The 22,714-nt window shown below is 46.7% G+C and overlaps 2 protein-coding genes across 3 annotated transcripts in view; one reads left to right on the forward strand and one right to left on the reverse strand.

Moving 5' to 3' along the window:
- Positions 1-22,714, reverse strand: part of LOC144099473 (tubulin beta-4 chain-like) — a 241,834-nt gene that overhangs the window by 18,665 nt on the left and 200,455 nt on the right. The window lies entirely within an intron of this gene.
- On the forward strand, positions 7,910-18,423 carry LOC144097389 (tubulin beta-4 chain-like). 2 transcript variants are annotated; one of them, XM_077630118.1, is made up of 7 exons: positions 7,910-8,219; positions 8,965-9,073; positions 10,463-10,570; positions 13,645-13,889; positions 14,249-14,448; positions 17,617-18,053; positions 18,188-18,423. In XM_077630118.1, exons 1-7 carry the CDS (start codon positions 8,163-8,165, stop codon positions 18,358-18,360), a joined length of 1,329 nt encoding a protein of 442 aa, XP_077486244.1. In that variant the 5' UTR covers positions 7,910-8,162; the 3' UTR covers positions 18,361-18,423. The 2 variants fall into 2 exon arrangements, with proteins under 2 accessions (XP_077486244.1, XP_077486243.1); XM_077630117.1 differs by having other exon boundaries at positions 7,911-8,219; positions 10,460-10,570.

The following is a 22,714-nucleotide window of genomic DNA, read 5'->3' on the forward strand; positions in this document are numbered from 1 at the left end:
GTACTATTTCTCGTTTCGGAAGGCATCCGACCACACGGCGTTCTCTCAACTGGCTGCAGGGGCAAACTCGGCTTCTTCTGCTTTCATTTCTCGGTGCTCGAAATTAGTTTTACTCGAAGGAACTCCGCGTGCATTCTTGAGCATCTTTTTTCATTTTTGTAACTTTTCGACACGTGCACGTGCGGTCGATTCTAAAATTTTAATCAAACCGAAAGATTGTAAGACTTTGATTCATCATCATCAGCAGCAGCAGCAGCCTGACTGTAGCCCCCAGAGGTTGGAGACCTTAGTCCATGGCCTCATTAGCTTTTCCAATCGGGTTTGCCTGGTCGATCAGTCTGCGCTGGTCATCCTGGTGTGTGCTCTCGTAACAGCGGTTTCCCATTGGGAGGGAGGGGTTGGGTGTGGATATGGGTGGTTGGGTTGGGGGTTTGGGTGGGTCATTATTATCACCGTCGTCATCAGCCTGACTACGCCCACTGCAAGGCAAAGGCTTCTCCCATGCCTCTCCAATTATCCCTGTCCTTTGCCAGCTGCGCCCACCTTATGCCTGAAAACTTAATCTCATTCGCCCACCTAACCTTCTGCCAAACGTTGCAAGGTTGAGACTGGGTGGTTATGTGCCAATATATGCCTGGTGAACAGCAAGCTATTAACACAGACAATTTGCGCAGAATTTGATCATTCTGGCAGGGATTTTACTAGGTATAATGTTCGATACTTTTGATGGATCATGGAATGCTTTAGTAAATGTGGATTCACAATACGGGCCTCTTGCCGTTCCTTGTTCCGAGCGGCGTTCTGCTTTCGGTGCGTTAGGTATGCACACTGCCCGCAGAAAATTGTCTGATGTTGGTGAACGTAGCACGGCGACAGGCAGTGCGTATGCCTAATCTACTTACAGCCGCTTGCTCTGACCTCCAGCATCACAGGTGCTGACAACAGGATTAGACATGCGCATGACCTTTCACTGTGCGATGTTCACCAACATGGCAGCCAAAGATCCGGGGTCCGCTGTCAGAAAAAAGGATATCAGAATTTCTGCTGGAACCCCTGGTGTGCAGATAACCGGAGCCATGCCAGATACGGTCCAGGCGCGATTTTAACGAACTGAAAGTAGAACTTCACGTGAAGCCTGTTTGGCGACACAAAAACTGGTCTCCAGATTTTCCTTTTTTGTAATTGCCAAGTTTAACGTCTCGAAATTACACATGGGGTATGACGAACACCGTAGTAGAGGGCTGCAGAATAATTTAGCCCAAATGGGGCTCTTCAACATGCGCCACTTGTCGGTGCAGCACACGGGTATTTTTGAATTACGCCTCCATCGAAATATAGCCGCTGTGGCATTAATCGAACTCGCGACCTTGGTATCAGCAGACGACCGCCAAAGGCACTGCGGCGTCTCCGATATGGGGTTCAACGTGTAAACAGACCTTAACATAACGTAAGAGGAACAAAACTGGAGCCTTCCTCAATAGCCATAGATATCCGCATACCTAGTGTACAAAATTAAGCGAAAAATGATTGCATTTCCGCCTTCCCCTTACTGTGCATCAAAACAGGTGTTTAAAATAATTTCCTGTGAATTAAACATCAGGCCCCTGCAGCAAAAGAGACAATTCCTTAACAGCATTTGTAATGGTGGCAAGCTGAGTGCGATTTGGAACGGGCCTCCTTACGCTCGAAATTGTTCATTAAGTGGATTAAGTATGCTGAGGATTTTTTGGTGAGAACATGACTGTGACCCCTATCTCGCGAAATTCAGTATATACAATTTTAACAGCTTTTCAGAGTATGTTGCGCAGCTTGCGCATTGCTTCCCGCGTTAAGGCTTCCAAGATGCCCGCAGCATCGAGCAGGCGTGTCCATTACGCTCGTCCAACCAGGATCAGTTGTAACGATACTCACGCATTGTAAAAACGAAGTGAGTACACAAAAAGAGACGCGACGACACTGAGGACAGCGATGGATTTGTCGTATTGTCTTCCCTTCTGCCGTAACATGGGCTTACGCTTTGCGCTGGTATATTTACAAATGCGACACCTACCCCAAACCCGATCTGCGCTGAAGGAGTAGGTGATTTGTGGTCGACCGTCTTTGGTTGTCGTTGGTCTCGCAAGGTGAATGACTCACTCCCATTAAGAGGGATCAGCTCAGAATGCAGCGAAGGTGGTGGTGATGGTAGTGGTTTTATTAAAAATAATAGTAAAAAGGAAGGAAAAGATTTTTGCTAGCCCCGGCATCTGCCATCGATACTGAAGCACCTGAGCTGGGGCAGCGGAAATAAAGGATAGCAGGCAGAATAATAATAATAATAATAATTGGTTTTTTGGGGAAAGGAAATGGCGCAGTATCTGTCTCATATATCTTTGGACACCTGAACCGCGCCGTAAGGGAAGGGATAAAGGAGGGAGTGAAAGAAGAAAGGAAGAATAGGTAGCGTAGTGGAGGGCTCCGGAATAATTTCGACCACCTGGGGATCTTTAACGTGCATTGACATCGCACAGCACACGGGCGCCTTAGCGTTTTTCCTCCATAAAAACGCAGCCGCCGCGGCTGCGTTTTTATGGAGGAAAAACGCTAAGGCGCCCGTGTGCTGTGCTATGTCAGTGCACGTTAAACAGCACACAGAATGGAGAAATGAAATGAAAGTGGTGAGGGGACAGGAAGAGAGGATAGGGTGCGTAAAAAGTGTACCTTATATTATTTAAAGGAAATTTGAATTTTTAGAAATGAACGCATCGCGGAACACCACAAACCTCGTCTTCCTCATCTTTGGGTGAATCAAGAGCTCGCCGTTAAAAAATATAAACACTGATCGAACTGTTCGTTTATGCGGTTGAATGTAAGTAAATAAATGTTATTTGATTTATTCATTCGTTGTGCTTACCCAACTGAAGCTTTAGAATTTGCCTACGCTCGGAGTGCCTTGTGCTTGTCAGTGAATGGAACGAGGAAAACGCTAGGGACGAGGATTATGAGCGCAGTGTAGGTCGTAATTTCTAATCTGTAGCATATTTCCTTGCTATGAGATGCCTAGCATTTCCTGTATACTCAGAAAGGATTTTATATATATATATATATATATATATATATATATATATATATATATATATATATATATATATATATATATATATATATATATATATGATTGAAGAAACATAACAGGACTTAATTCACGACGTTTCGGCTGGAGGTCCAGCCTTTTTCGAGTGTAGTACAGCGTTTGAAAGACGCAGCTTTTATAAAGCGTGCGCGAGGTACAAAGTTACAGCAAAGCACGAGTTCAAAACCTAGGGGGAGGGGGGGGGAGAGACAAGGAAGAACAAATTTTTTGTGCAAAGGAAGTGAGAGAATCGGTGACAATCTAAGAAGCAGTCTCCTAACCTGAATGGAGGTGTTCCCAAGGGGCCGGAGAGAAAAATTTGATAGAAAAGAATAAAATTTTAAGATAATAAAACAATATAAACAGGGGGAGATTCTTTCCCACCACCTTCGGGCTGCCTTGGAAAGGCTCTCGAGGTGTCGCTCCTCGCAGCATTTTGGTGACAAGCTTGAAGGGCTCGACACCTGTACAAGGAGGATTCAACGTTCCAGAGAAACTGGTAGGGGGGGGGGGGTAACGAGGGGGAGTACTTGCAATGTACTTGCGACTCATTGCAGTTCGTTTCTGGTGTTGGATTTATTGTTAGCCTCGTCTTTTTTCTGCATCTGTATGTGTGTGTACGGAGTGCCCGTCTAAGGATTGATTAGGAACTTGTATTTTTTTATTTCTCTCGTGTGGCCACAACCCTTGTCTGAATGGATATTTCCAAGCCATGTAGAATGGCTCTTCTTTCCCTTTTCCCTAATTTTCTTTCTTTCTCTTGTCCTTTTCCTCCTTGTTTTTTTCTCTTTCTCTTCTTTCTTTAGAGACCTCGTTGGCATTTCTCTTTACCCACCTCCCTTCCCCCTTACCAGTTCCTCTTTAATGATGCCTTCTGCATGTACAGGGGTCAAGCCCTTCACGCTTGTCACCAAAATGCGCCCTTCACGCCTTTCCAAGGCAGCCCTGAGGTGGTGGAAAAGAACCTCCCTCCCCCCCCTTTTATGTCCTATTTTATATTCTCTCGTGTTGCCAGCACCCTTCTCTGAATTCATATTACCAAGCCTTGTACAATGGGTCTTCTTTCCTTTATTCAATTCTTTCTTTCTTTTTTCTTCTCTCTCTCTCTCTCTCTTGTATTAGACGCCTCGTTTGCATTCCTCTTTACTCCCCCTTGTTCCCCCCCCCCCCTACCAGTTTCTCTGGAATGTTGCTTCCTCCTTGTACAGGGGTCGAGCCCTTCACGCTTGTCACCAAAATGCTGCGAGGAGCGACGCCTCGAGGGCCTTTCCAAGGCACCCTTAGGTGGTGGGAAAGAATCTCCCCCTGTTTATATTGTTTTATTATCTTAAAATTTTATTCTTTTCTATCAAATTTTTCTCTCCGGCCCCTTGGGAACACCTCCATTCAGGTTAGGAGACCGCTTCTTAGATTGTCACCGATTCTCTCTCTTCCTTTGTACAAAAAATTTGTTCTTCCTTGTCTCTCCCCCCCCCTCCCTAGGTTTTGAACTCGTGCTTTGCTGTAACTTTGTACCTCGCGCACGCTTTATAAAAGCTGCGTCTTTCAAACGCTGTACTACACTCGAAAAAGGCTGGACCTCCAGCCGAAACGTCGTGAATTAAGTCCTGTTATGTTTCTTCAATCAGATCTATATATATATATATATATATATATATATATATATATATATATATATATATATATATATATATATATATATATATATATATATATATATACAATCCTTTCTGAGTATACAGGAAATGCTAGGCATCTCATAGCAAGGAAATATGCTACAGATTAGAAATTACGACCTACACTGCGCTCATCATCCTCGTCCGTAGCGTTTTCCTCGTTCCATTCACTGACAAGCACAAGGCACTCCGAGCGTAGGCAAATTCTAAAGCTTCAGTTGGGTAAGCACAACGAATGAAGAAATCAAATAACATTTATTTACTTACAATCAACCGCATAAACGAACAGTTCGATCAGTGTTTATATTTTTTAACGGCGAGCTCTTGATTCACCCAAAGATGAGGAAGACGAGGTTTGTGGTGTTCCGCGATGCGTTCATTTCTAAAAATTCAAATTTCCTTTAAATAATATAAGGTACACTTTTTACGCACCCTATCCTCTCTTCCTGTCCCCTCACCACTTTCATTTCATTTCTCCATTCTGTGTGCTGTTTAACGTGCACTGACATAGCACAGCACACGGGCGCCTTAGCGTTTTTCCTCCATAAAAACGCAGCCGCGGCGGCTGCGTTTTTATGGAGGAAAAACGCTAAGGCGCCCGTGTGCTGTGCGATGTCAATGCACGTTAAAGATCCCCAGGTGGTCGAAATTATTCCGGAGCCCTCCACTACGCTACCTATTCTTCCTTTCTTCTTTCACTCCCTCCTTTATCCCTTCCCTTACGGCGCGGTTCAGGTGTCCAAAGATATATGAGACAGATACTGCGCCATTTCCTTTCCCCAAAAACCAATTATTATTATTATAATTATTCTGCCTGCTATCCTTTATTTCCGCTGCCCCAGCTCAGGTGCTTCAGTATCGATGGCAGATTCCGGGGCTAGCAAAAATCTTTTCCTTCCTTTTTACTATTATTTTTAATAAAACCACTACCATCACCACCACCTTCGCTGGATTCTGAGCTGATCCCTCTTAATGGGAGTGAGTCATTCACCTTGCGAGACCAACGACAACCAAAGACGGTCGACCACAAATCACCTACTCCTTCAGCGCAGATCGGGTTTGGGGTAGGTGTTGCATTTGTAAATATACCAGCGCAAAGCGTAAGCCCATGTTACGGCAGAAGGGAAGACATTACGACAAATCCATCGCTGTCCTCAGTGTCGTCGCGTCTCTTTTTGTGTACTCACTTCGTTTTTACAATGCGTGAGTATCGTTACAACTTATCCTGGTTGGACGAGCGTAATGGACACGCCTGCTCGATGCTGCGGGCATCTTGGAAGCCTTAACGCGGGAAGCAATGCGCAAGCTGCGCAACATACTCTGAAAAGCTGTTAAAATTGTATATACTGAATTTCGCGAGATAGGGGTCACAGTCATGTTCTCACCAAAAAATCCTCAGCATATGTAATCCACTTAATGAACAATTTCGAGCGTAAGGAGGCCCGTTCCAAATCGCACTCAGCTTGCCACCGTTACAAATGCTGTTAAGGAATTGTCTCTTTTGCTGCAGGGGCCTGATGTTTAATTCACAGGAAATTATTTTAAACACCTGTTTTGATACACAGTAAGGGGAAGGCGGAAATGCAACCATTTTTCGCTTAATTTTGTACACTAGGTATGCGGATATCTATGGCTATTGAGGAAGGCTCCAGTTTTGTTCCTATTACGTTATGTTAAGGTCTGTTTACACGTTGAACCCCATATCGGAGACGCCGCAGTGCCTTTGGCGGTCGTCTGCTGATACCAAGGTCGCGAGTTCGATTAATGCCACAGCGGCTATATTTCGATGGAGGCGTAATACAAAAATACCCGTGTGCTGCGCCGACAAGTGGCGCATGTTGAAGAGCCCCATTTGGGCTAAATTATTCTGCAGCCCTCTACTACGGTGTTCGTCATACCCCATGTGTAAGTTCGAGACGTTAAACTTGGCAATTACAAAAAAGGAAAATCTGGAGACCAGTTTTTGTGTCGCCAAACAGGCTTCACGTGAAGTTCTACTTTCAGTTCGTTAAGTTCGCGCCTGGACCGTATCTGGCATGGCTCCGGTTATCTGCGCACCAGGGGTTCCAGCAGAAATTCTGATATCCTTTTTTTTGACGGCGGACCCCGGATCTTTGGCTGCCATGTTGGTGAACATCGCACAGTGAAAGGTCATGCGCATGTCTAATCCTGTTGTCAGCACCTGTGATGCTGAAGGTCGGAGCAAGCGGCTGTAAGTGGATTAGGCATACGCACTGCCTGTCGCCGTGCTACGTTCACCAACATCAGACAATTTTCTGCGGGCAGTGTGCATATCTAACACACCGAAAGCAGAACGCCGCTCGGAACAAGGAACGGCAAGACGCCCGTATTGTGAATCCACATTTACTAAAGCATTCCATGATCCATCAAAAGTATCGAACATTATACCTAGTAAAATCCTTGCCAGAATGAACAAATTCTGCGCAAATTGTCTGTGTTAATAGCTTGCTGTTCACCAGGCATATATTGGCACATAACCACCCAGTCTCAACCTTGCAACGTTTGGCAGAAGGTTAGGTGGGCGAATAAGATTAAGTTTTCAGGCATAAGGTGGGCGCAGCTGGCAAAGGACAGGGATAATTGGAGAGGCATGGGAGAAGCCTTTGCCTTGCAGTGGGCGTAGTCAGGCTGATGACGACGGTGATAATAATGACCCACCCAAACCCCCAACCCAACCTCCCATATCCACACCCAACCCCTCCCTCCCAATGGGAAACCGCTGTTACGAGAGCACACACCAGGATGACCAGCGCAGACTGATCGACCAGGCAAACCCGATTGGAAAAGCTAATGAGGCCATGGACTAAGGTCTCCAACCTCTGGGGGCTACAGTCAGGCTGCTGCTGCTGATGATGATGAATCAAAGTCTTACAATCTTTCGGTTTGATTAAAATTTTAGAATCGACCGCACGTGCACGTGTCGAAAAGTTACAAAAATGAAAAAAGATGCTCAAGAATGCACGCGGAGTTCCTTCGAGTAAAACTAATTTCGAGCACCGAGAAATGAAAGCAGAAGAAGCCGAGTTTTCCCCTGCAGCCAGTTGAGAGAACCCCGTTCGGTCGGATGCCTTCCGAAACGAGAAATAGTACGCGTTGTACGGCGCATATCCTTTGCACGGCATCCGGTACTTGGACTGAAGGTCTTATATATGAGCTCAGAAACGCATTTACCATGGCAGCAACAGGCTGTGGCACTTTCTTAGGTGCTATTGAGTTGACACGCGTACACATAGGAGCATGTACTGTTGAGGAAGAAGTGAGCGTTGATGCGGCGCAAGGCTACGAATAAGTGGACCCTTGACCCGGGCAGCCAGTCGGCATCTTGACAGCTCAGTCTCGGAGTGGCATCCAACATGCGCGAGATAGTCCACATCCAGACAGGCCAGTGTGGCAACCAGATTGGGGCGAAGGTAAGCCACCTCTACCACTTTGTGGGTTATTTCACGGCTCAAAGGATCGCGATAGCCTTTCGGTCCCAGTGCCTGTCCCGGCGCGTTTTACGTTGGCGATTACGTTTCGTCCTAAACGCCGCGTTCAAGAATATCGTTTCAGGATACGGGCGAAAGTAATTACCTGTGAAGCAGTCGCGGCTTTTAGCAGACTTACTGCTTTAGTTCTTAGTTGTGGCTTCTTTGCGCGGGACAATAATGTGCCCTAATGCGCATCGAATCTCTTATTCCTGACCACTGTTCTCGCTCTAACCTTTTAATTACTGCTCGCACTTTGAGAGCGTTATAATATTTTTGTTGTTTTATGCCATATAGCTCAGGCGTTATTGCCAGTTGTAAGAAAATTCGAGACAATCGGTATTGGCGGAAAGGTGACATGGAACACTCCTATGGCAAATGACTGCCGCAAAGCGATCGGCGAGGATTCTTTGCCGGCATTTTTTTTCGTATGACCTAGTTTTCGCGTATGACGTAATTCAAAGGCCTCAAGTGGTCTTAGGTCCTGCCGGCTTTCCGCCATCAGCAAAACACATGACGCGTGAGAATCGATGGCAATTGACGAGTTGACTACAAACACCAGTTGACAAGTGTAACTGTAGCAGTTATGTTGCTTTCGCTGTGAATTCCAGCCTGTAAATATGCTTTGACTGTCGCCACTGCGCGATGTGACGCCACTCTGATTACTGATATTTTTTCCCGTCTGTAGTTTTGGGAGGTGATTTCTGATGAGCACCGCATCGATCCAAGCGGGGCGTACCATGGCGATTCGGACCTCCAGTTGGAGCGCATCAATGTCTACTACAATGAGGCCTCCGGTACGCGTCTGGCAGTATTTCGGTTGATAATTTCACTTTGAAGCTTGCCCGTCGCGTTGAACTTGCCTTGCGGCTGTTTCGCGCTGCTAAGCATTACGAAAATTTGCCGGGCCGGTTGGCAGATGACTTCAACAAATACAGCAAGCGAAAGACAAAACCGAATGCTGTGTGTATGGGTGTCTCATATTCTCGGTCCTGTCTTAACAGCGCTGTTTGTGGTGTTAAGCTGTTATCTGGACTCTCAATGGAGCTTCTTCAACGGCAGGCCTTTGATCTTTGAGCTTTATATTGTACAACCGATCGCGCATTTTTAGTTAGATCACAGTGCAACGTCTAGTGGCCTCTTCTGCTTGCGGCATGTTATGTTAGGCCATTGCAGCTTTTCAGGTTGCATTGCCAGAAGTCCCGCAGGGATTAGTTTGAAGGTTCTTTATCAAAGGCTTTTTTTCTCATAGGCAATGAATGTTAACGACGAGAATGAGTTCTGAATAATAATTGGTTTTTGGGGAAAGGATAGGCGCAGTGTGTCTCATATATCGGCGGACACCTGAACCGCATCGTAAGGGAAGGGATAAAGGAGGAAGTGAAAGAAGAAAGGAAGAGAGAGGTGCCGTAGTAGAGGGCTCCGGAAGAATTTCGACCACCTGTGGATCTTTAACGTGCACTGATATCGCACAGCACACAGGCGCCTTAGCGTAGGGTTCAAACCCAAGTTCTGAATTCCCTCTTCAGGTTTGACGAGGACATAGTAAGTCTCCCCTCTCCAACGTTTCCTCTTGCTGCAGTGAGTTTGTAAGGCGTTTTTAACTCTACGTTTGCTAAAAATACCGCCGCTGTGCTTCATTTGGAAGGGGCTCGATCATGAGATCCATGATTCGGTAGGCGCATTTCTATGGAGGCGAGATTCTAAAGAGCCGTGTGTTCTGCGATCTTATTGCGCATAAATCAACCCCAGGTGGTGCAAATTTATCCAGAGGCCTGCACTACCGCGTTGATCACAGCCCATGTACAGTATTGGGAAAGTTATTCCCATATACTACGCTGTAAGTTTCGTAATACGGAACAGAATCGCAACAGGAGTTGCAACAGGACTTTAATGTAGTAACATCATTTTGATCCATCTCAAATTATCTATCAACATTTCACCTTCTGTCTTTCTGCTGAAAGTTATTAAAATCTTTGATTAAATATAATTGGATCTGCTATGTAAAAACCGGGAGGTGGCGCAAGGTCCTAGTAGTGCCGTTTTTATTTTGCTATGACATCTTCAGTTGGCGCGCTCTATTTTCATTGCTTCTTTAACTGGCTTTGTTGTGACGCAGGTACTTAAAATAACTGTACGGTATGTTTGTTGCCCCTAAGTGATATTTTTTTTGTTTGTTTGAGGAGGTAAATACGTGCCTCGGGCCATCCTGGTTGACCTGGAGCCGGGAACCATTGACGCCGTCCGCTCGGGACCCTTTGGACAACTCTTCCGGCCGGACAACTTTGTGTTCGGTAAGGGGCTGCTCGGCTTAAATCCTACTACATAAACACTCCCACAAGAGCGCACAGTATAGACTAATCTTAAAAGCGCACAACTGGCTAAATTTGTACGCACATTTCTGTACGCACAGCGACTCCTCGCTGATTATAATCCAGTCCGAGTGGCAGTCAGTTTAATACAGCCACGGAATCAAGTACTTCGAGTTTGATCTATGGGCATTCTCATCAATTCCTTGCGAAACCTATTCCACCAAGATTGAGACGCAAGCTTGGCGGTTCATCAAGAATATAGTGCGCCGTGAAAAGAGCATACAACGAGAGAGGCAACACATGCGCCATTTCAAAAATAAAATGAATGACCCATTTTCGAAGCATTTCACTCTAGAAAATCCGAGCATCAGGCAAGAGGAAGATTCTGCCTATTATATCACTGGTGGGTACCCAGCGGCACTGGGGACCGAACCCTGGACTTCCCGCATGCGAGGCGGTTGCTCAAACCACTTGGCCACAAGTGCGGTATTGAGGTAAACATTTTGAGGATAGCTTGCATATATGTACAGTTAAGAAACATGCTATTTTTTTCCAGATTTACTGGTAACTCCTTAAGTAGCACTTGTAGCCAATCCTTAAAAGTCATGAAGGAAGCGTCCCTTTATTCTCGCAAAACCGCTATGCGATGTCAGTGCACGTTGAAGATCCCCAGGTGATCGAAATTATTCCGGAGCCCTCCAATACGGCACCTCTTTCTTCCTTTCTTCTTTCACTCCTGCCATTATTCCTTCCCTTACGGCGCAGTTCAGGTGTCCGCCGATATATGAAACAGATACTGCGCCATTTCCTTTCCCCAAAAACCAATTATTCTTAGCTCCATTAATCGAGGATATACAATGCAAAAGCTGTCTGCGTTCAATGTGTTCATTGGCGTTGACACCGTTATAGACCCTTAAGGAAGTGCGTAAACTGGCTCCCCGGGTCAGTGGAAGCTTCGCTCGCCCTTCGAGGTACGTGACGATGGTGAAGAGATGTGGGCTGCATACATTAGCACTGAAAACTTCGTGGTAGACACGCGGCACTGCAGCAATAGGCCGCAGCGTTCATTGGGTGGTCAACCTCTCGCGATCATCAACTGCCACCTGAGACAGAGGCAGGGTGGACGCGCTGCATTTACAAAGTGCGGAAGGCAATCAAAGGGGGTTTTAAAACGAAAGCTTTACTGGTGGTGGTGGTGGTAGTGGTTTTAATAAAAATATTAGTAAAAAGGAAGGAAAAGATTTTTGCTAGCCCCGGCATCTGCCATCAATACTGAAGCACCTGAGCTGGGGCAGCGGAAATAAAGGACAGCAGGCAGAATGGAGAAAAGAAATGAAAGAGTTGAGGGGACAGGAATAGAGGACAGGGGGAGAAGTAATATGTACAAACTATTTACACAATAAGAAATGTGTCCAGGTTGTGCGCGTGATTAGTTCATTTTAGAGGAATTAAATCACACACGCGCACAGCACTGTGTCGGTTACAACTGGAGTGCGGCGTCCAGTTATTAATCGTTCAAGGTAGAACTCGCGGAGCGTTCGGTCACTGCGTGTAACTACCTGACGGAGAACAGACGGGACGTCAAGCCCGTGTGTTCGATGAATGCACAGAGGCTCACCAAAGTTCGCTCACGAGTGCGCGCACTGCCCTGCGGCCACAATAGCGTCTTGATGGAGTCTGGTAGTATGCCCTGCGCCCTATAGGCCGCGAACATATCGCGAGAGCATCGGCGAACGCGGAGCAGCGAAGGAGCAGATGTTCTAGTGTTTCCACTGCACCGCATCCGTCACACACATCACTCGTCGCGATTCCGTGGCGCACCCGTCGTTCCCCGGGCCACACGCAGCCAATGCGCGCACGGAGGATCATTGCACGTTGTGACCGTGTAAGTGCGCGACAGCGGGTGACACTGTCGATGCGCTCACCTCCCGCGATGCGTGGGTCGGGGTGCTGCTTTACTGGCCGCAAACATGCGATTTCGCCGTGGCGGTGCTCCGAGGAAGCTCATAACGTCACAACGCGCGCGACGCCGCGTATATTTCTCTCTCTCTTGCGCTCCCTAGTCACTACTGTGCTTGCTCCACTAGTAGCACCGAGCCACATGTGTTGCGCCGCTGCGCAGTACCACGCCTTTCCTCAGAATCCAACTTTCAATTTTGAGGTTTCTTTCTTCTTTCCCTGTCTCTTTTACCCCTTCCTTTACGGCTCGGTTCGGGTGTCCACCGACATATGCGAGACGGATACTGAGCCAATTCCTTTCCTCATAAACCAAACAAAACTAGTCAGCCGACGGTGTTCATAGTTCGTTGGCGTTGACAACTTTCAAAAGACCGTTCATTTTCACGAAAGGATAGGCGTAATAATAAAAATAATTGATTTTTGGGGAAAGAAAATAGCGCAGTTTCCGTCCCGTATATTGTTGGAGACCTTAACCGCGTCGTAAGGGAAGGAATAAAAGAGGGAGTGAAAGAAGAAATGAAGAAAGAGGTGCCGTAGTGGAGGGCTCCGGAATAATTTCGACCACCTGGGGATCTTTAACGTGCACTGACCTCGCACAGCACATGGGCGCTTTAGCGTTTTTCTACCATAAAAACGCAGCCGCCGCGGTCGGGTTCGAACCCGGGAGCTCCGGATATGTCTGTCTGTCTGTCGAGATATTGATAACCAAATGAACGCGGCGGCCTAGCCATTTCTTCACTGCCGCATGTCAGACACAACGCTGTCAGCACTATTGCATTCAGGCCAGAGCTCTCTCTCACCACTGCCACATGCGTCAAAGCACGAATGCGGCGTCCGCATACCCAGGCAGCCAGTTATGCGCCCTTCCTTTGTTCAAAGCCAATGCCGTCTTGACCATTGTCAACGCCGAAGAACACAGTGAACGCCGGTACCTTTCGCTTTGTATACCCTTCATTAACTGAACTAATCCAAACTAAGTTTTTGCACTTGCATACTCGCTACGTCCACCACAAAGCATAAGTCTAGTTTTTTCCGCGTTCCAGGTTGCTGTGTGCATTTCGCCCAGTGCATGGCTTTCCTTAATGTTCCCCCTACAGGTCAGGGAGGTGCGGGAAACAACTGGGCTAAGGGCCACTACACCGAGGGTGCAGAACTGGTGGACTCGGTGCTCGACGTCGTGCGCAAGGAAGCGGAGTCCTGCGACTGCCTGCAGGGATTCCAGCTGACCCACTCCCTGGGCGGAGGTACTGGATCTGGCATGGGCACACTGCTCATCTCGAAGATCCGTGAAGAGTACCCCGATCGCATCATGAACACCTACAGTGTAGTGCCCTCTCCAAAGGTGTGTGACAATGCACATCAGAACAAATTTAGACGTCGTTGTGCTAGAGCGCTTATCGGCGTTAACACGAACAGGGGTTCATGTCCTTCCTGTGCACCACGTCATTTACACGCTTTCGCGGCGCGTGTTGTTGTACCGCGTCATCTGCTACTTTCGTTTTCTTAATAGCGGTGAAGATCGCTCGAATCGCGGAAGAAAATATCAGAATAACATCGAACAGAATTCGCTCGCGTGTTCACGGTAACGGTGACCGAAGCTTTACATCAAATATGTTATCTTCCTGCTTTTTTGTTTTCGTAGAGTTTGAATTAATGCTTGCCTGCACCTGTTAATCGCGGTCCTTCTGCCGTTTTCTGTAGGTTTCGGACACCGTCGTCGAGCCCTACAATGCTACCCTTTCTGTGCATCAGCTTGTGGAGAACACCGACGAGACCTTCTGCATCGACAACGAGGCGCTCTATGACATCTGCTTCCGGACGCTGAAGCTGACTACTCCAACGTACGGAGACCTCAACCACTTGGTCTCCGCAACTATGTCTGGTGTGACCACATGCCTTCGGTGAGTGCTCAGCTTCCGCGTGTATACAAGCGCAATATGGTTTGGTTTGGTTAATGAGGGTTTAACGTCCCAAAACCACTCAGACTATGAGAGACACCGTAGTGAAGGGTTTCGGAAATTTCAACCACCTGGGGTTCTTTGACGTGCACTGACATCGCGCAGCACACGGGCCTCCAGAATTTCGCCTCCATCGAAATTCGACTTCCACGGCCGGGATCGGACCCGCGTCTTTCGTCCCAGCAGCCGAGCGCCATAACCACTGTGCCACCGCGGCGGCACAAGCGGAATATGATCATCGGTCCAAAATTCGAAAAACAAACAGCTGCATAGGTGTAAAGACCCGCAGTCTGTTATGGGGACAACTATGTAAGTCGTACATGTCTCAGGACAGGCGCACAGCCCTTCACCGCAGTTGTCCCCGAGTCGGCAGTCCGGCTAGCAAGCACGCAGATTCTCCGAAAAGCGAGTTGTTTTTTGGACAGTAAAATAACCAAATTTCTAGTAGGAAAATTACGGCATGACCGGGAACCTGGCAGGGTTACATCCCTACGATCACTCCGCGTGGCGAAGGGCAGCACGATGGTTTTACATACCTTGCAGACCTGCACAGATCTATACAGGTGCTTGAGTGTCAGCGTAGAAGTCTAGCATGCTGACGATTATGTTGTAAGCGTTGCGTCAGTATGCTGGCCTTTGGATGGCAGGCAGTTGTACCGTGGCTGGTCTCATTGTAGTACAAGATTATTTTAGCAAGGTCTGCCGTAAATCCTGTATCTCTGCCAACGATTCCAATTCATAGAGGTCTAATCGTATAATTAACTTCGCTGCCATGGGGTACTACGCTACCGGGCAGAGGGTAAATGAAGTTGCCGTCGTCATCTCTTCGGATGTCGACGGGTCGAAGGAACTATGCAGGCCCATTCCAATCAACTCAAGAAATCTGCTCGATTCTTCAGTTACGCTAAATTCTGTTGGGTTTTCAGCAAGAGTTCTGCATCGTAGATGAACAATATTTTTTTCAGAAAGCAGCGTGGTAAAGGGCGTGCGTGATTCCAGGTGACATACGGTTCATACATCGTGAGGGCCTTGCCATTTTTTTTCGAAAGTTTACAGCAGCGACTACAAGGCAGGTTGTCGTGTAAGGTGCGAATATTTCTAGAAGACGCCGTATATATGCAGGAAGTGGACGAGCTAGGCTCGATCCCCTCGATGGTAAGAGGGAAACTTAGCTATGTTGTTGAGCGACAGCGTTGGCGCCCATCAGCCGCGTGAAGGCATCTGCACTTGCCTGAATGGCTTCGCACATTATTTAGGCCGTTTTAAATGATACCCACGATACAGTAACGGTGGCGGTATGGTTCTTTTTCTTATTAATTTAAATGGCTCAAACTGCACTTTGTCATAATCTATATTTTATGTTTTATTTTTATTTTATTTCGATTAATTTTCAACCCCAAGCGGGGTTTTTATAGGGGTGAGCGCACTTCAAAAAATCCATAACTTCCAGATAAAACAGTTATAGAACAGTAAGCAGTTGTGCAATGAAAAGGATGGGTCTAGTTAAAGCAAGACAAGAACTAACAAATTCGAGGTAATCAGTTATACAGAACAAAGTTTATATCACCAACATTTTACCTATATTTAGTCAGTTTTTTTGGCAATATACACAGCTTGGCAAGCTCTAAAAATTTGAGGACTGTTGGCTGCATTACAATTTGAAGCGTCAAGTGCATTACATTCGCGCACTTCTCGCGGAAAAAAAGAAAAATAGAATGTGTTTTTGCAACAAAAAAATTAATCACGTGTGAGAGGATGTTTACGGCGGGTGACTCTGGAGTGGCTTATATTGACGAAGTCTTCAGAGTTAAGCTTAAATGAATTGTGCAGAAGAAACTAGAAGAATTTCAAGTGGTGCAGTTTCGATCGGATAGATAAAGGCTGAAGTCCTGCGCGATGCAAAAGTTCAGTAGGTGAATCTGTGCGCCTGTACTGGTTATGCATAAATCGCGCAGCTTTTCGCTGCACACTTTCCAGTGCGGCTACGCTAGTGTCTGTATCAGGGAACCGTGTAATGTTAGCATTTTCTAATACCGGGCGGATAAGCGTAGTGTATGCCAGAAGCTTTATATCGGGAGGCGAGTTTTCCAAGGCACTTTTGAGAAAAAACTGTTTGTTCTTTGTCTTATTTGCTACATACTGAACGTGCGTTGTCCACTTCAGGTCGGATGAGATAAGGATACCCAGATATCGGTATTCCCTAACAGTTCGTAGCGCAGTGCTCAGAACCATAAGTGAACTTAACCGGAATTTTTTTCTTTGTGATGGACATAGAAAGTCTTGTCTTTGTTAATGACCATACTCCAATCATGGCACCACTGAAAAACTTTATGCAAAGCGCTATTTAGTTTGATCTAGTCAGACTGAAGTTTAATTTTATGATAAAGAACGCAATCGTCTACAAACAGTCCCACTTGTACTTCATTTTCGTTACTTATATCAGTAATAAATAGCAAAAATTAGAGGCGCCAGTACAGAGCCTTGGGGGACACCAGATAAAACGGGAATAATGTCGGAGGTATTTCCGTCGAATTTTACAAATTGTTAACGTTCAGACAAAAACTGCTGATCCATTGTGGGACGGGACCATCACCAATTAAATACTTGAGTTTGTATATCAACTTTTGTGCGAGACCCGCTCGACCGCTTTGGAAAAGTCAAGGAAAAAAAATTAGATGAAATTGCGACTGTGGTCCAAGACAATGTGGTCCAAGACATTCGCGCTTCGTAAGCAGCTTTAAAGTCCGTTGAAGTACCTCCTAAATGGAGCAGTGTTGTCAGAATAATTGAATATATTGGCCGACCAGTATTCTATAGACTCCAAACAGGCAGAAAATCTGTGCAATTTTTTGTGATAGGTCTCGAGCACATCCAAATCGTTTGCACGAAATTTCTGAATACCGGAATACCGCAATATTCCATGCAATATTCTAAATAAACCCGCTGTGCAACATCCAAGCCATTTTTTATGGCTATGTTGCTGTACGACCTTCAACCTCTTAATGACATTTGTAATATGCGAATATATATCTCAGCCTACTTACGCAATCGGAATTCTCCTACACTGGCCTTTATGTACACATTTATCAAGGCTCTTCACTGCTCTTTCAGGTTTCCTGGACAGCTGAATGCTGATCTTCGAAAATTGGCCGTGAACATGGTGCCCTTCCCGCGCCTCCACTTCTTTATGTCTGGCTTCGCTCCGCTCACTTCCCGAGGCAGCCAGCAGTACCGGGCTCTGACAGTGCCGGAACTGACGCAACAGATGTTCGATGCCAAAAACATGATGGCTGCTTGCGACCCCCGTCAAGGCCGTTACTTGACAGTGGCTGCAGTCTTCAGAGGCCGAATGAGCATGCGGGAAGTGGATGAACAGATGCTACAGATCCAGAACAAGCACTCTGGCTCGTTCGTCGAATGGATACCGAACAACGTCAAGACTGCAGTCTGTGACATACCGCCTCGAGGTCTGAAGATGTCGGCTACTTTCATTGGGAACAGCACAGCCATTCAAGAGCTTTTCAAGCGAATCTCCGAACAGTTTACCGGTAACTACGTCTGTGATTTGAAGATGGTTCTCAAAAGCAAATGCTTTTATTAAAGCTCGTTTGTGCCTATTGTGTGGATCGACGTATTTAATGTAGTGTGACCCCGCCAGCTTGATATATTTTTTTTTGTGCAGCTATGTTCCGCCGCAAAGCCTTTCTGCACTGGTACACCGGAGAGGGCATGGACGAGTTGGAGTTCACCGAGGCAGAGTCCAACATGAACGACCTGGTGTCCGAATACCAACAGTACCAGGAGGCCACAGCTGATGATGAGGGAGAGTTCGAAGAGACCCAGGCAGAGGCCTAGTTTTTTTTTGTACAGGCAGTGATTTTTCTTTCGCTTGAGAATAAAGTTTTTGTTTGTCATCGATCCTTCCTTTCGAGCGAGGTGCCTGTACTTTTTAGTACGTCGTAGGTTTGGACTGCGTCACAAGGGTGGCCACGTGATGTAACGACACCTTACTCTATTGCAATGTGCGCACATCTGTAAACATCTGTGATCGGCGTTACACTGGCAGTTTCGCTCTGCTACCGGCTGCGTCTCGGGAGTTTTCGGCATTTCGGCGCAATCCCAGAATTGCTTCAAAATGTACTTGCCGAACCAGTCTTATAGCAGACGCAAGGTGATCAAGTTTTGATTAGCCGCAATTGGTCTCATAAGGTCCTCTGTGTACATGAGGCATCTTTTCTGTGCTGTCGAAACTCGGGTGAGATTAGCCGGTTTTTAGAACATGTAACAACGCAATACGAAGAATACCACATCCCCAGGATTCTGGACCTTGCGCCTCGAAAAACCGGTCGCGCCATCTCGCGGCGGCGCGGCGACGCGTAACTCAATGGCGACGAAAAATAAAAATTGATAATTCTTCGCGCATAACAGTTAGAAATTAGCTCTCTCGCCTAGATGTTAAATGCATCTTAAAGTTTCATTTAGTCGAGTTTCATCGATGTAGCTTACATATTGCGTTTGCCATGAGCAATGATCTATGACAGAATGGAGCCTATGGCGAGGTCCTGAAAAATACCCCACTTGACTTCAATTCATCGCTCACTACAGCACTATTTTAAAATATATCGACAAGCTCTAGCAGGTTCACGTAGAGTAATGTCCTACCTTTAAGGAAGTATAAGGTATTTTACATTTCAATGGCGTAAAAGTCTTCCTGCGCTATTTCACTATTGATCATGCATCATCAGCTTTTTCATGAAACGTGTGGCGCCCTCTCTCGGTGTGTTAGAAACGCACACGTCCCTGCTCGCGGCCGGGCTCGAGTAGCGGAGGCGGCTCGATTCCGGCCGTACCCTGCTACAGTGTCCCTGCTTTGGGAGGTTGAGCCTGCCGTACGAATGCGCAGTTTTATCAAAAGTGCCCCCATCGGAGGGAGGCTATGGCCATGGGCTGCTACATAAAATGCTACAAGAAAGCGTGTGCCTTCTATGAGGTATATAGAGGAAATTATAAGAAGACTCTTTTGCTTGACTGGTACATTTTTCATTAAGCGCGTACAGTGACCAAACCGGCATAGGTGATAGTGTAATTGCGTACGCAATAACAGTGCAAAGCAATGAATCTTCTAGGTACTTTCGTTCAAGCAGTGAAATTTGTAATTCCCGGACGCTCATACTTAGAGCTCACTCACCGATACTTGTATATGGTTCTTGCACTGTGCATTCAAAATTGTAAAATCGTGTCTTAATGTCCACATTTAAACACTCATGTTATTAGCCTCAATAGCAGAAATATCTTCCAATCTTTTGTCGATGTGGTGCAAGTGCAGCAAGCATGCGTTGAAGTGAATGTTGCATGTGTTGCACATAAGAGGCGGCAAACCTGCTGCTGCGTTTTATGCCAGTAGGTTATTTGTCCAATGTAACAATTAGTAGTGTGGTAGTTCACATTTTTGTCTAGGTTGGTAAAGTGCTTCTCACGATTCGATCGTTCGCCGTCGAGAAGGGGTTTACCATTGCTGTAATCGATACTAGTTTCGGCAATTCTGTCAAAGATGTAAGTGAAGGATGAACCGCTAACGAAGACTTCATAGAGTGGCATGCTGGGCACTATTCTGAAGAGTGTGCCATCAGTTCGGCAAGCCAGTAACTACGCCGTTACCCAGAGCAGCAATCAAGAGTCAAAACTCTAGTTAAATGTTCTTGATTATAATTTAAATCTGCTAAGAAATGAACATAAGTTATTGTCGGATAACACGATGTTTAAAAGATTACCGGTTTTCTTCAGTACGGTGACTCGGCGCTCCACCCAACCCGTTTGTGCAATGCGCCGCTAGCGCGATTCATTAGCGACAGGACGCTACATGCTCGCGGCCCTGAATATGCAGTGAATTTACCGTGTTGCGAATATGTGTAACAATACCCATAAGCACTTTCGCACGAGTGGCGCGAACATATATTTTTTTTTGCATAAGTTCCAACCTACCCTCGTTTTTTTTTTCTGCCGCTCTCCTATCAACCTTTCGCTATCCTCTCTCTTTCCTTTTAATTCCACCGGTTGCAGTTCCAGTGCTTGAGGGATTAGATAGCAATCGCTGGGCCGGCAACATTTTTAGCTTCCTTTTTGTATCCTCGTCAGTTGTTGCCTCTGAAGCTGTTGGCAAACTACTACTTCTTGGATGTGTGACTCCCGGGGAGTTAGCGCGACTTTTTAAGCGCACAAACCGCGGGAGTCAGAAGAGGGAGCCGTTTCCACGGAACGATCCAGCGACTTTTAAATGTGCCATGCATCTCCATGTTCCTGGTGCTGGCTCCCTTCCCCTGTCGAGCGGACGGAGAGAATTTCAAGCCGTGGAGAGAAGGGGTTGGGGGGCGATGAAAGAACAACTTAAACCGCGAAGAAAAGCTCGGAGAACCTGAAATAGCTTCAAGTCATGAAGAAAAGAGCCACCGAGAGCCCGGCGATCCTTCCATTGTTATAAACCGGACCCCCCTTCCAACGCGTACACGAGCGCCCGCGCGCTGATGCCGACATCTAGCACGGACGCCTCACCTAGGCTTGCTGGCGTCTCCTGCAGTGCGCATGCGCAGACCGGTTTCGGCTTACGCTAAGAGCGCGGACGCTGAGCGCGTACGCCCAGGAAGGGCCATTCGAGTTGGCGCCTCTAGGCCTTTTTTGGAGTGGGATGACTGTCTTTGAAGTGGCACAGGAGGCCTCCGATAATGATGTCCGGCTTGTGTGTAGTTTGCATCTCTTCCTTTCTGAGAACACTGGCCAAGGTTTCGCAGACACCCTTTACGTACTAACTGCATACGGGGTTTTGCCACCAGCGTATCCTTAGCATAAGCATATAGAGTTGTTTTCGTTGCATCCTTTTCAGTTTTAGATGATACATCGAGTGAAGAATCTTGGGTATCCATTGCCTAGAAATGTTTTCTTTTGCTGATGATGAGTTTTAATGGCGCACTGGCAACCTCGCACCAAGCGCAATGGGTTGAAATGATTTCTTCGACACAATGTTAGGTGGAAGACAATTTTCCGAGCACTTCTACTCAAAGAAACCAAGCGCCAGGCTTCGAGAAATCTTCTACCCATTGGAAATCAGTGGGTACACGGCGACACTGCGGAACGAATCACACACCGTCCTCGAGCCGCATGCTCAAAGCGATGTGTCATTGCTGTTGTCGCTGATTTTAAAACAAATATGCAAGAATTGGGAATCGTCTTAACCAAAACTTGCTTGAATTCCACCCTACCCTTAGGGTACAATTTTCAGCACTGTTCCTCCCAAAAAGGCTACGGGAACAAGACGCACAACACGCAGCATCAAACGGATGAAGAACGTGGAGAGGCGGTAACGGAAAGGGCCAAGGATGATTGAGCAGGTGCATAGGTACGGAGAAATTCTTTTTCAAGAGCTACACGGGCAGCCGGTAGCAGGGTGGTAAGAGGGAGGAAGAAAAGGACAGTGGGGAGTGGTCTCCTGCTGTGCATTCGCCTGCCTTTCTTGTTTTTTCTCCTTTTACTTTTCCTCGAATCGTGGAGCTTAGTCCATGGTTGCTTTTTGGATGCGCTATGTTTCTGTCGGCGCCTCTGCGAAAACGGCCCGGAAAGGTCATGGAGGCACTCTTGCCTCCAGGTTGTCACAAAAAAAAAAAACTTACAACCGCTAATGTGTCAGTCCTGGCAAAGGGTTTCTCCACACGCAGACAAAAATCTCCCAAAAAGACATCAGAATTTCTGCAGAAGATTCTTTACTGCCTTCCGCCAAACCAAGGAATTCCACCAGCCTTGTTAAAAGCACAGCGCATGGCACAGGTAGACAGTGCCACCAAAATCAATTTCGAACGAGTTAGCGTGGTTAACGCCAGTTGCAACTAGGAGTGCTAGCACTTCGGTTTTCAGTGCTGTTTCAGTGTTCTGTTCCGTTGTGCATAGATGCAGCTGATGAAGACGACGATATCCAAAATACAGCGCAAGAGACTGGTATTTTATGACGCAGAATGTTCGGCTGCGGCGGTGTGGCAGTCGACGGCGGCAAAAAAGCACTCCGCTGCCGCCGACGGCGGCGAATCGCCCGGAAAAACGCTCCATGCGGGCCACGCTTAACGCAGTAACCAGCAAAACGTATGCGTTCTCGCCGCCTCGGGTTCGAAACTCACTCGCGGCCGTAAAACATTTTCGATTATTTTATTTCAGGTCAAGTAAATTT

This window comes from Amblyomma americanum, chromosome 7 (genome assembly GCF_052857255.1).
Source record: "Amblyomma americanum isolate KBUSLIRL-KWMA chromosome 7, ASM5285725v1, whole genome shotgun sequence".
NCBI lineage: Eukaryota > Metazoa > Arthropoda > Arachnida > Ixodida > Ixodidae > Amblyomma > Amblyomma americanum.

Bases quoted from the DNA above. Each gene is read 5' to 3' on its own strand.
- LOC144097389 (XM_077630117.1), top strand. From the start codon at position 8,163: ATGCGCGAGATAGTCCACATCCAGACAGGCCAGTGTGGCAACCAGATT. The intron at 9,074-10,459 runs GTACGCGTCTGG...TGTTTGTTTGAG, and splicing joins CTACTACAATGAGGCCTCCG to GAGGTAAATACGTGCCTCGG. The intron at 13,890-14,248 runs GTGTGTGACAAT...CGTTTTCTGTAG, and splicing joins GTGTAGTGCCCTCTCCAAAG to GTTTCGGACACCGTCGTCGA.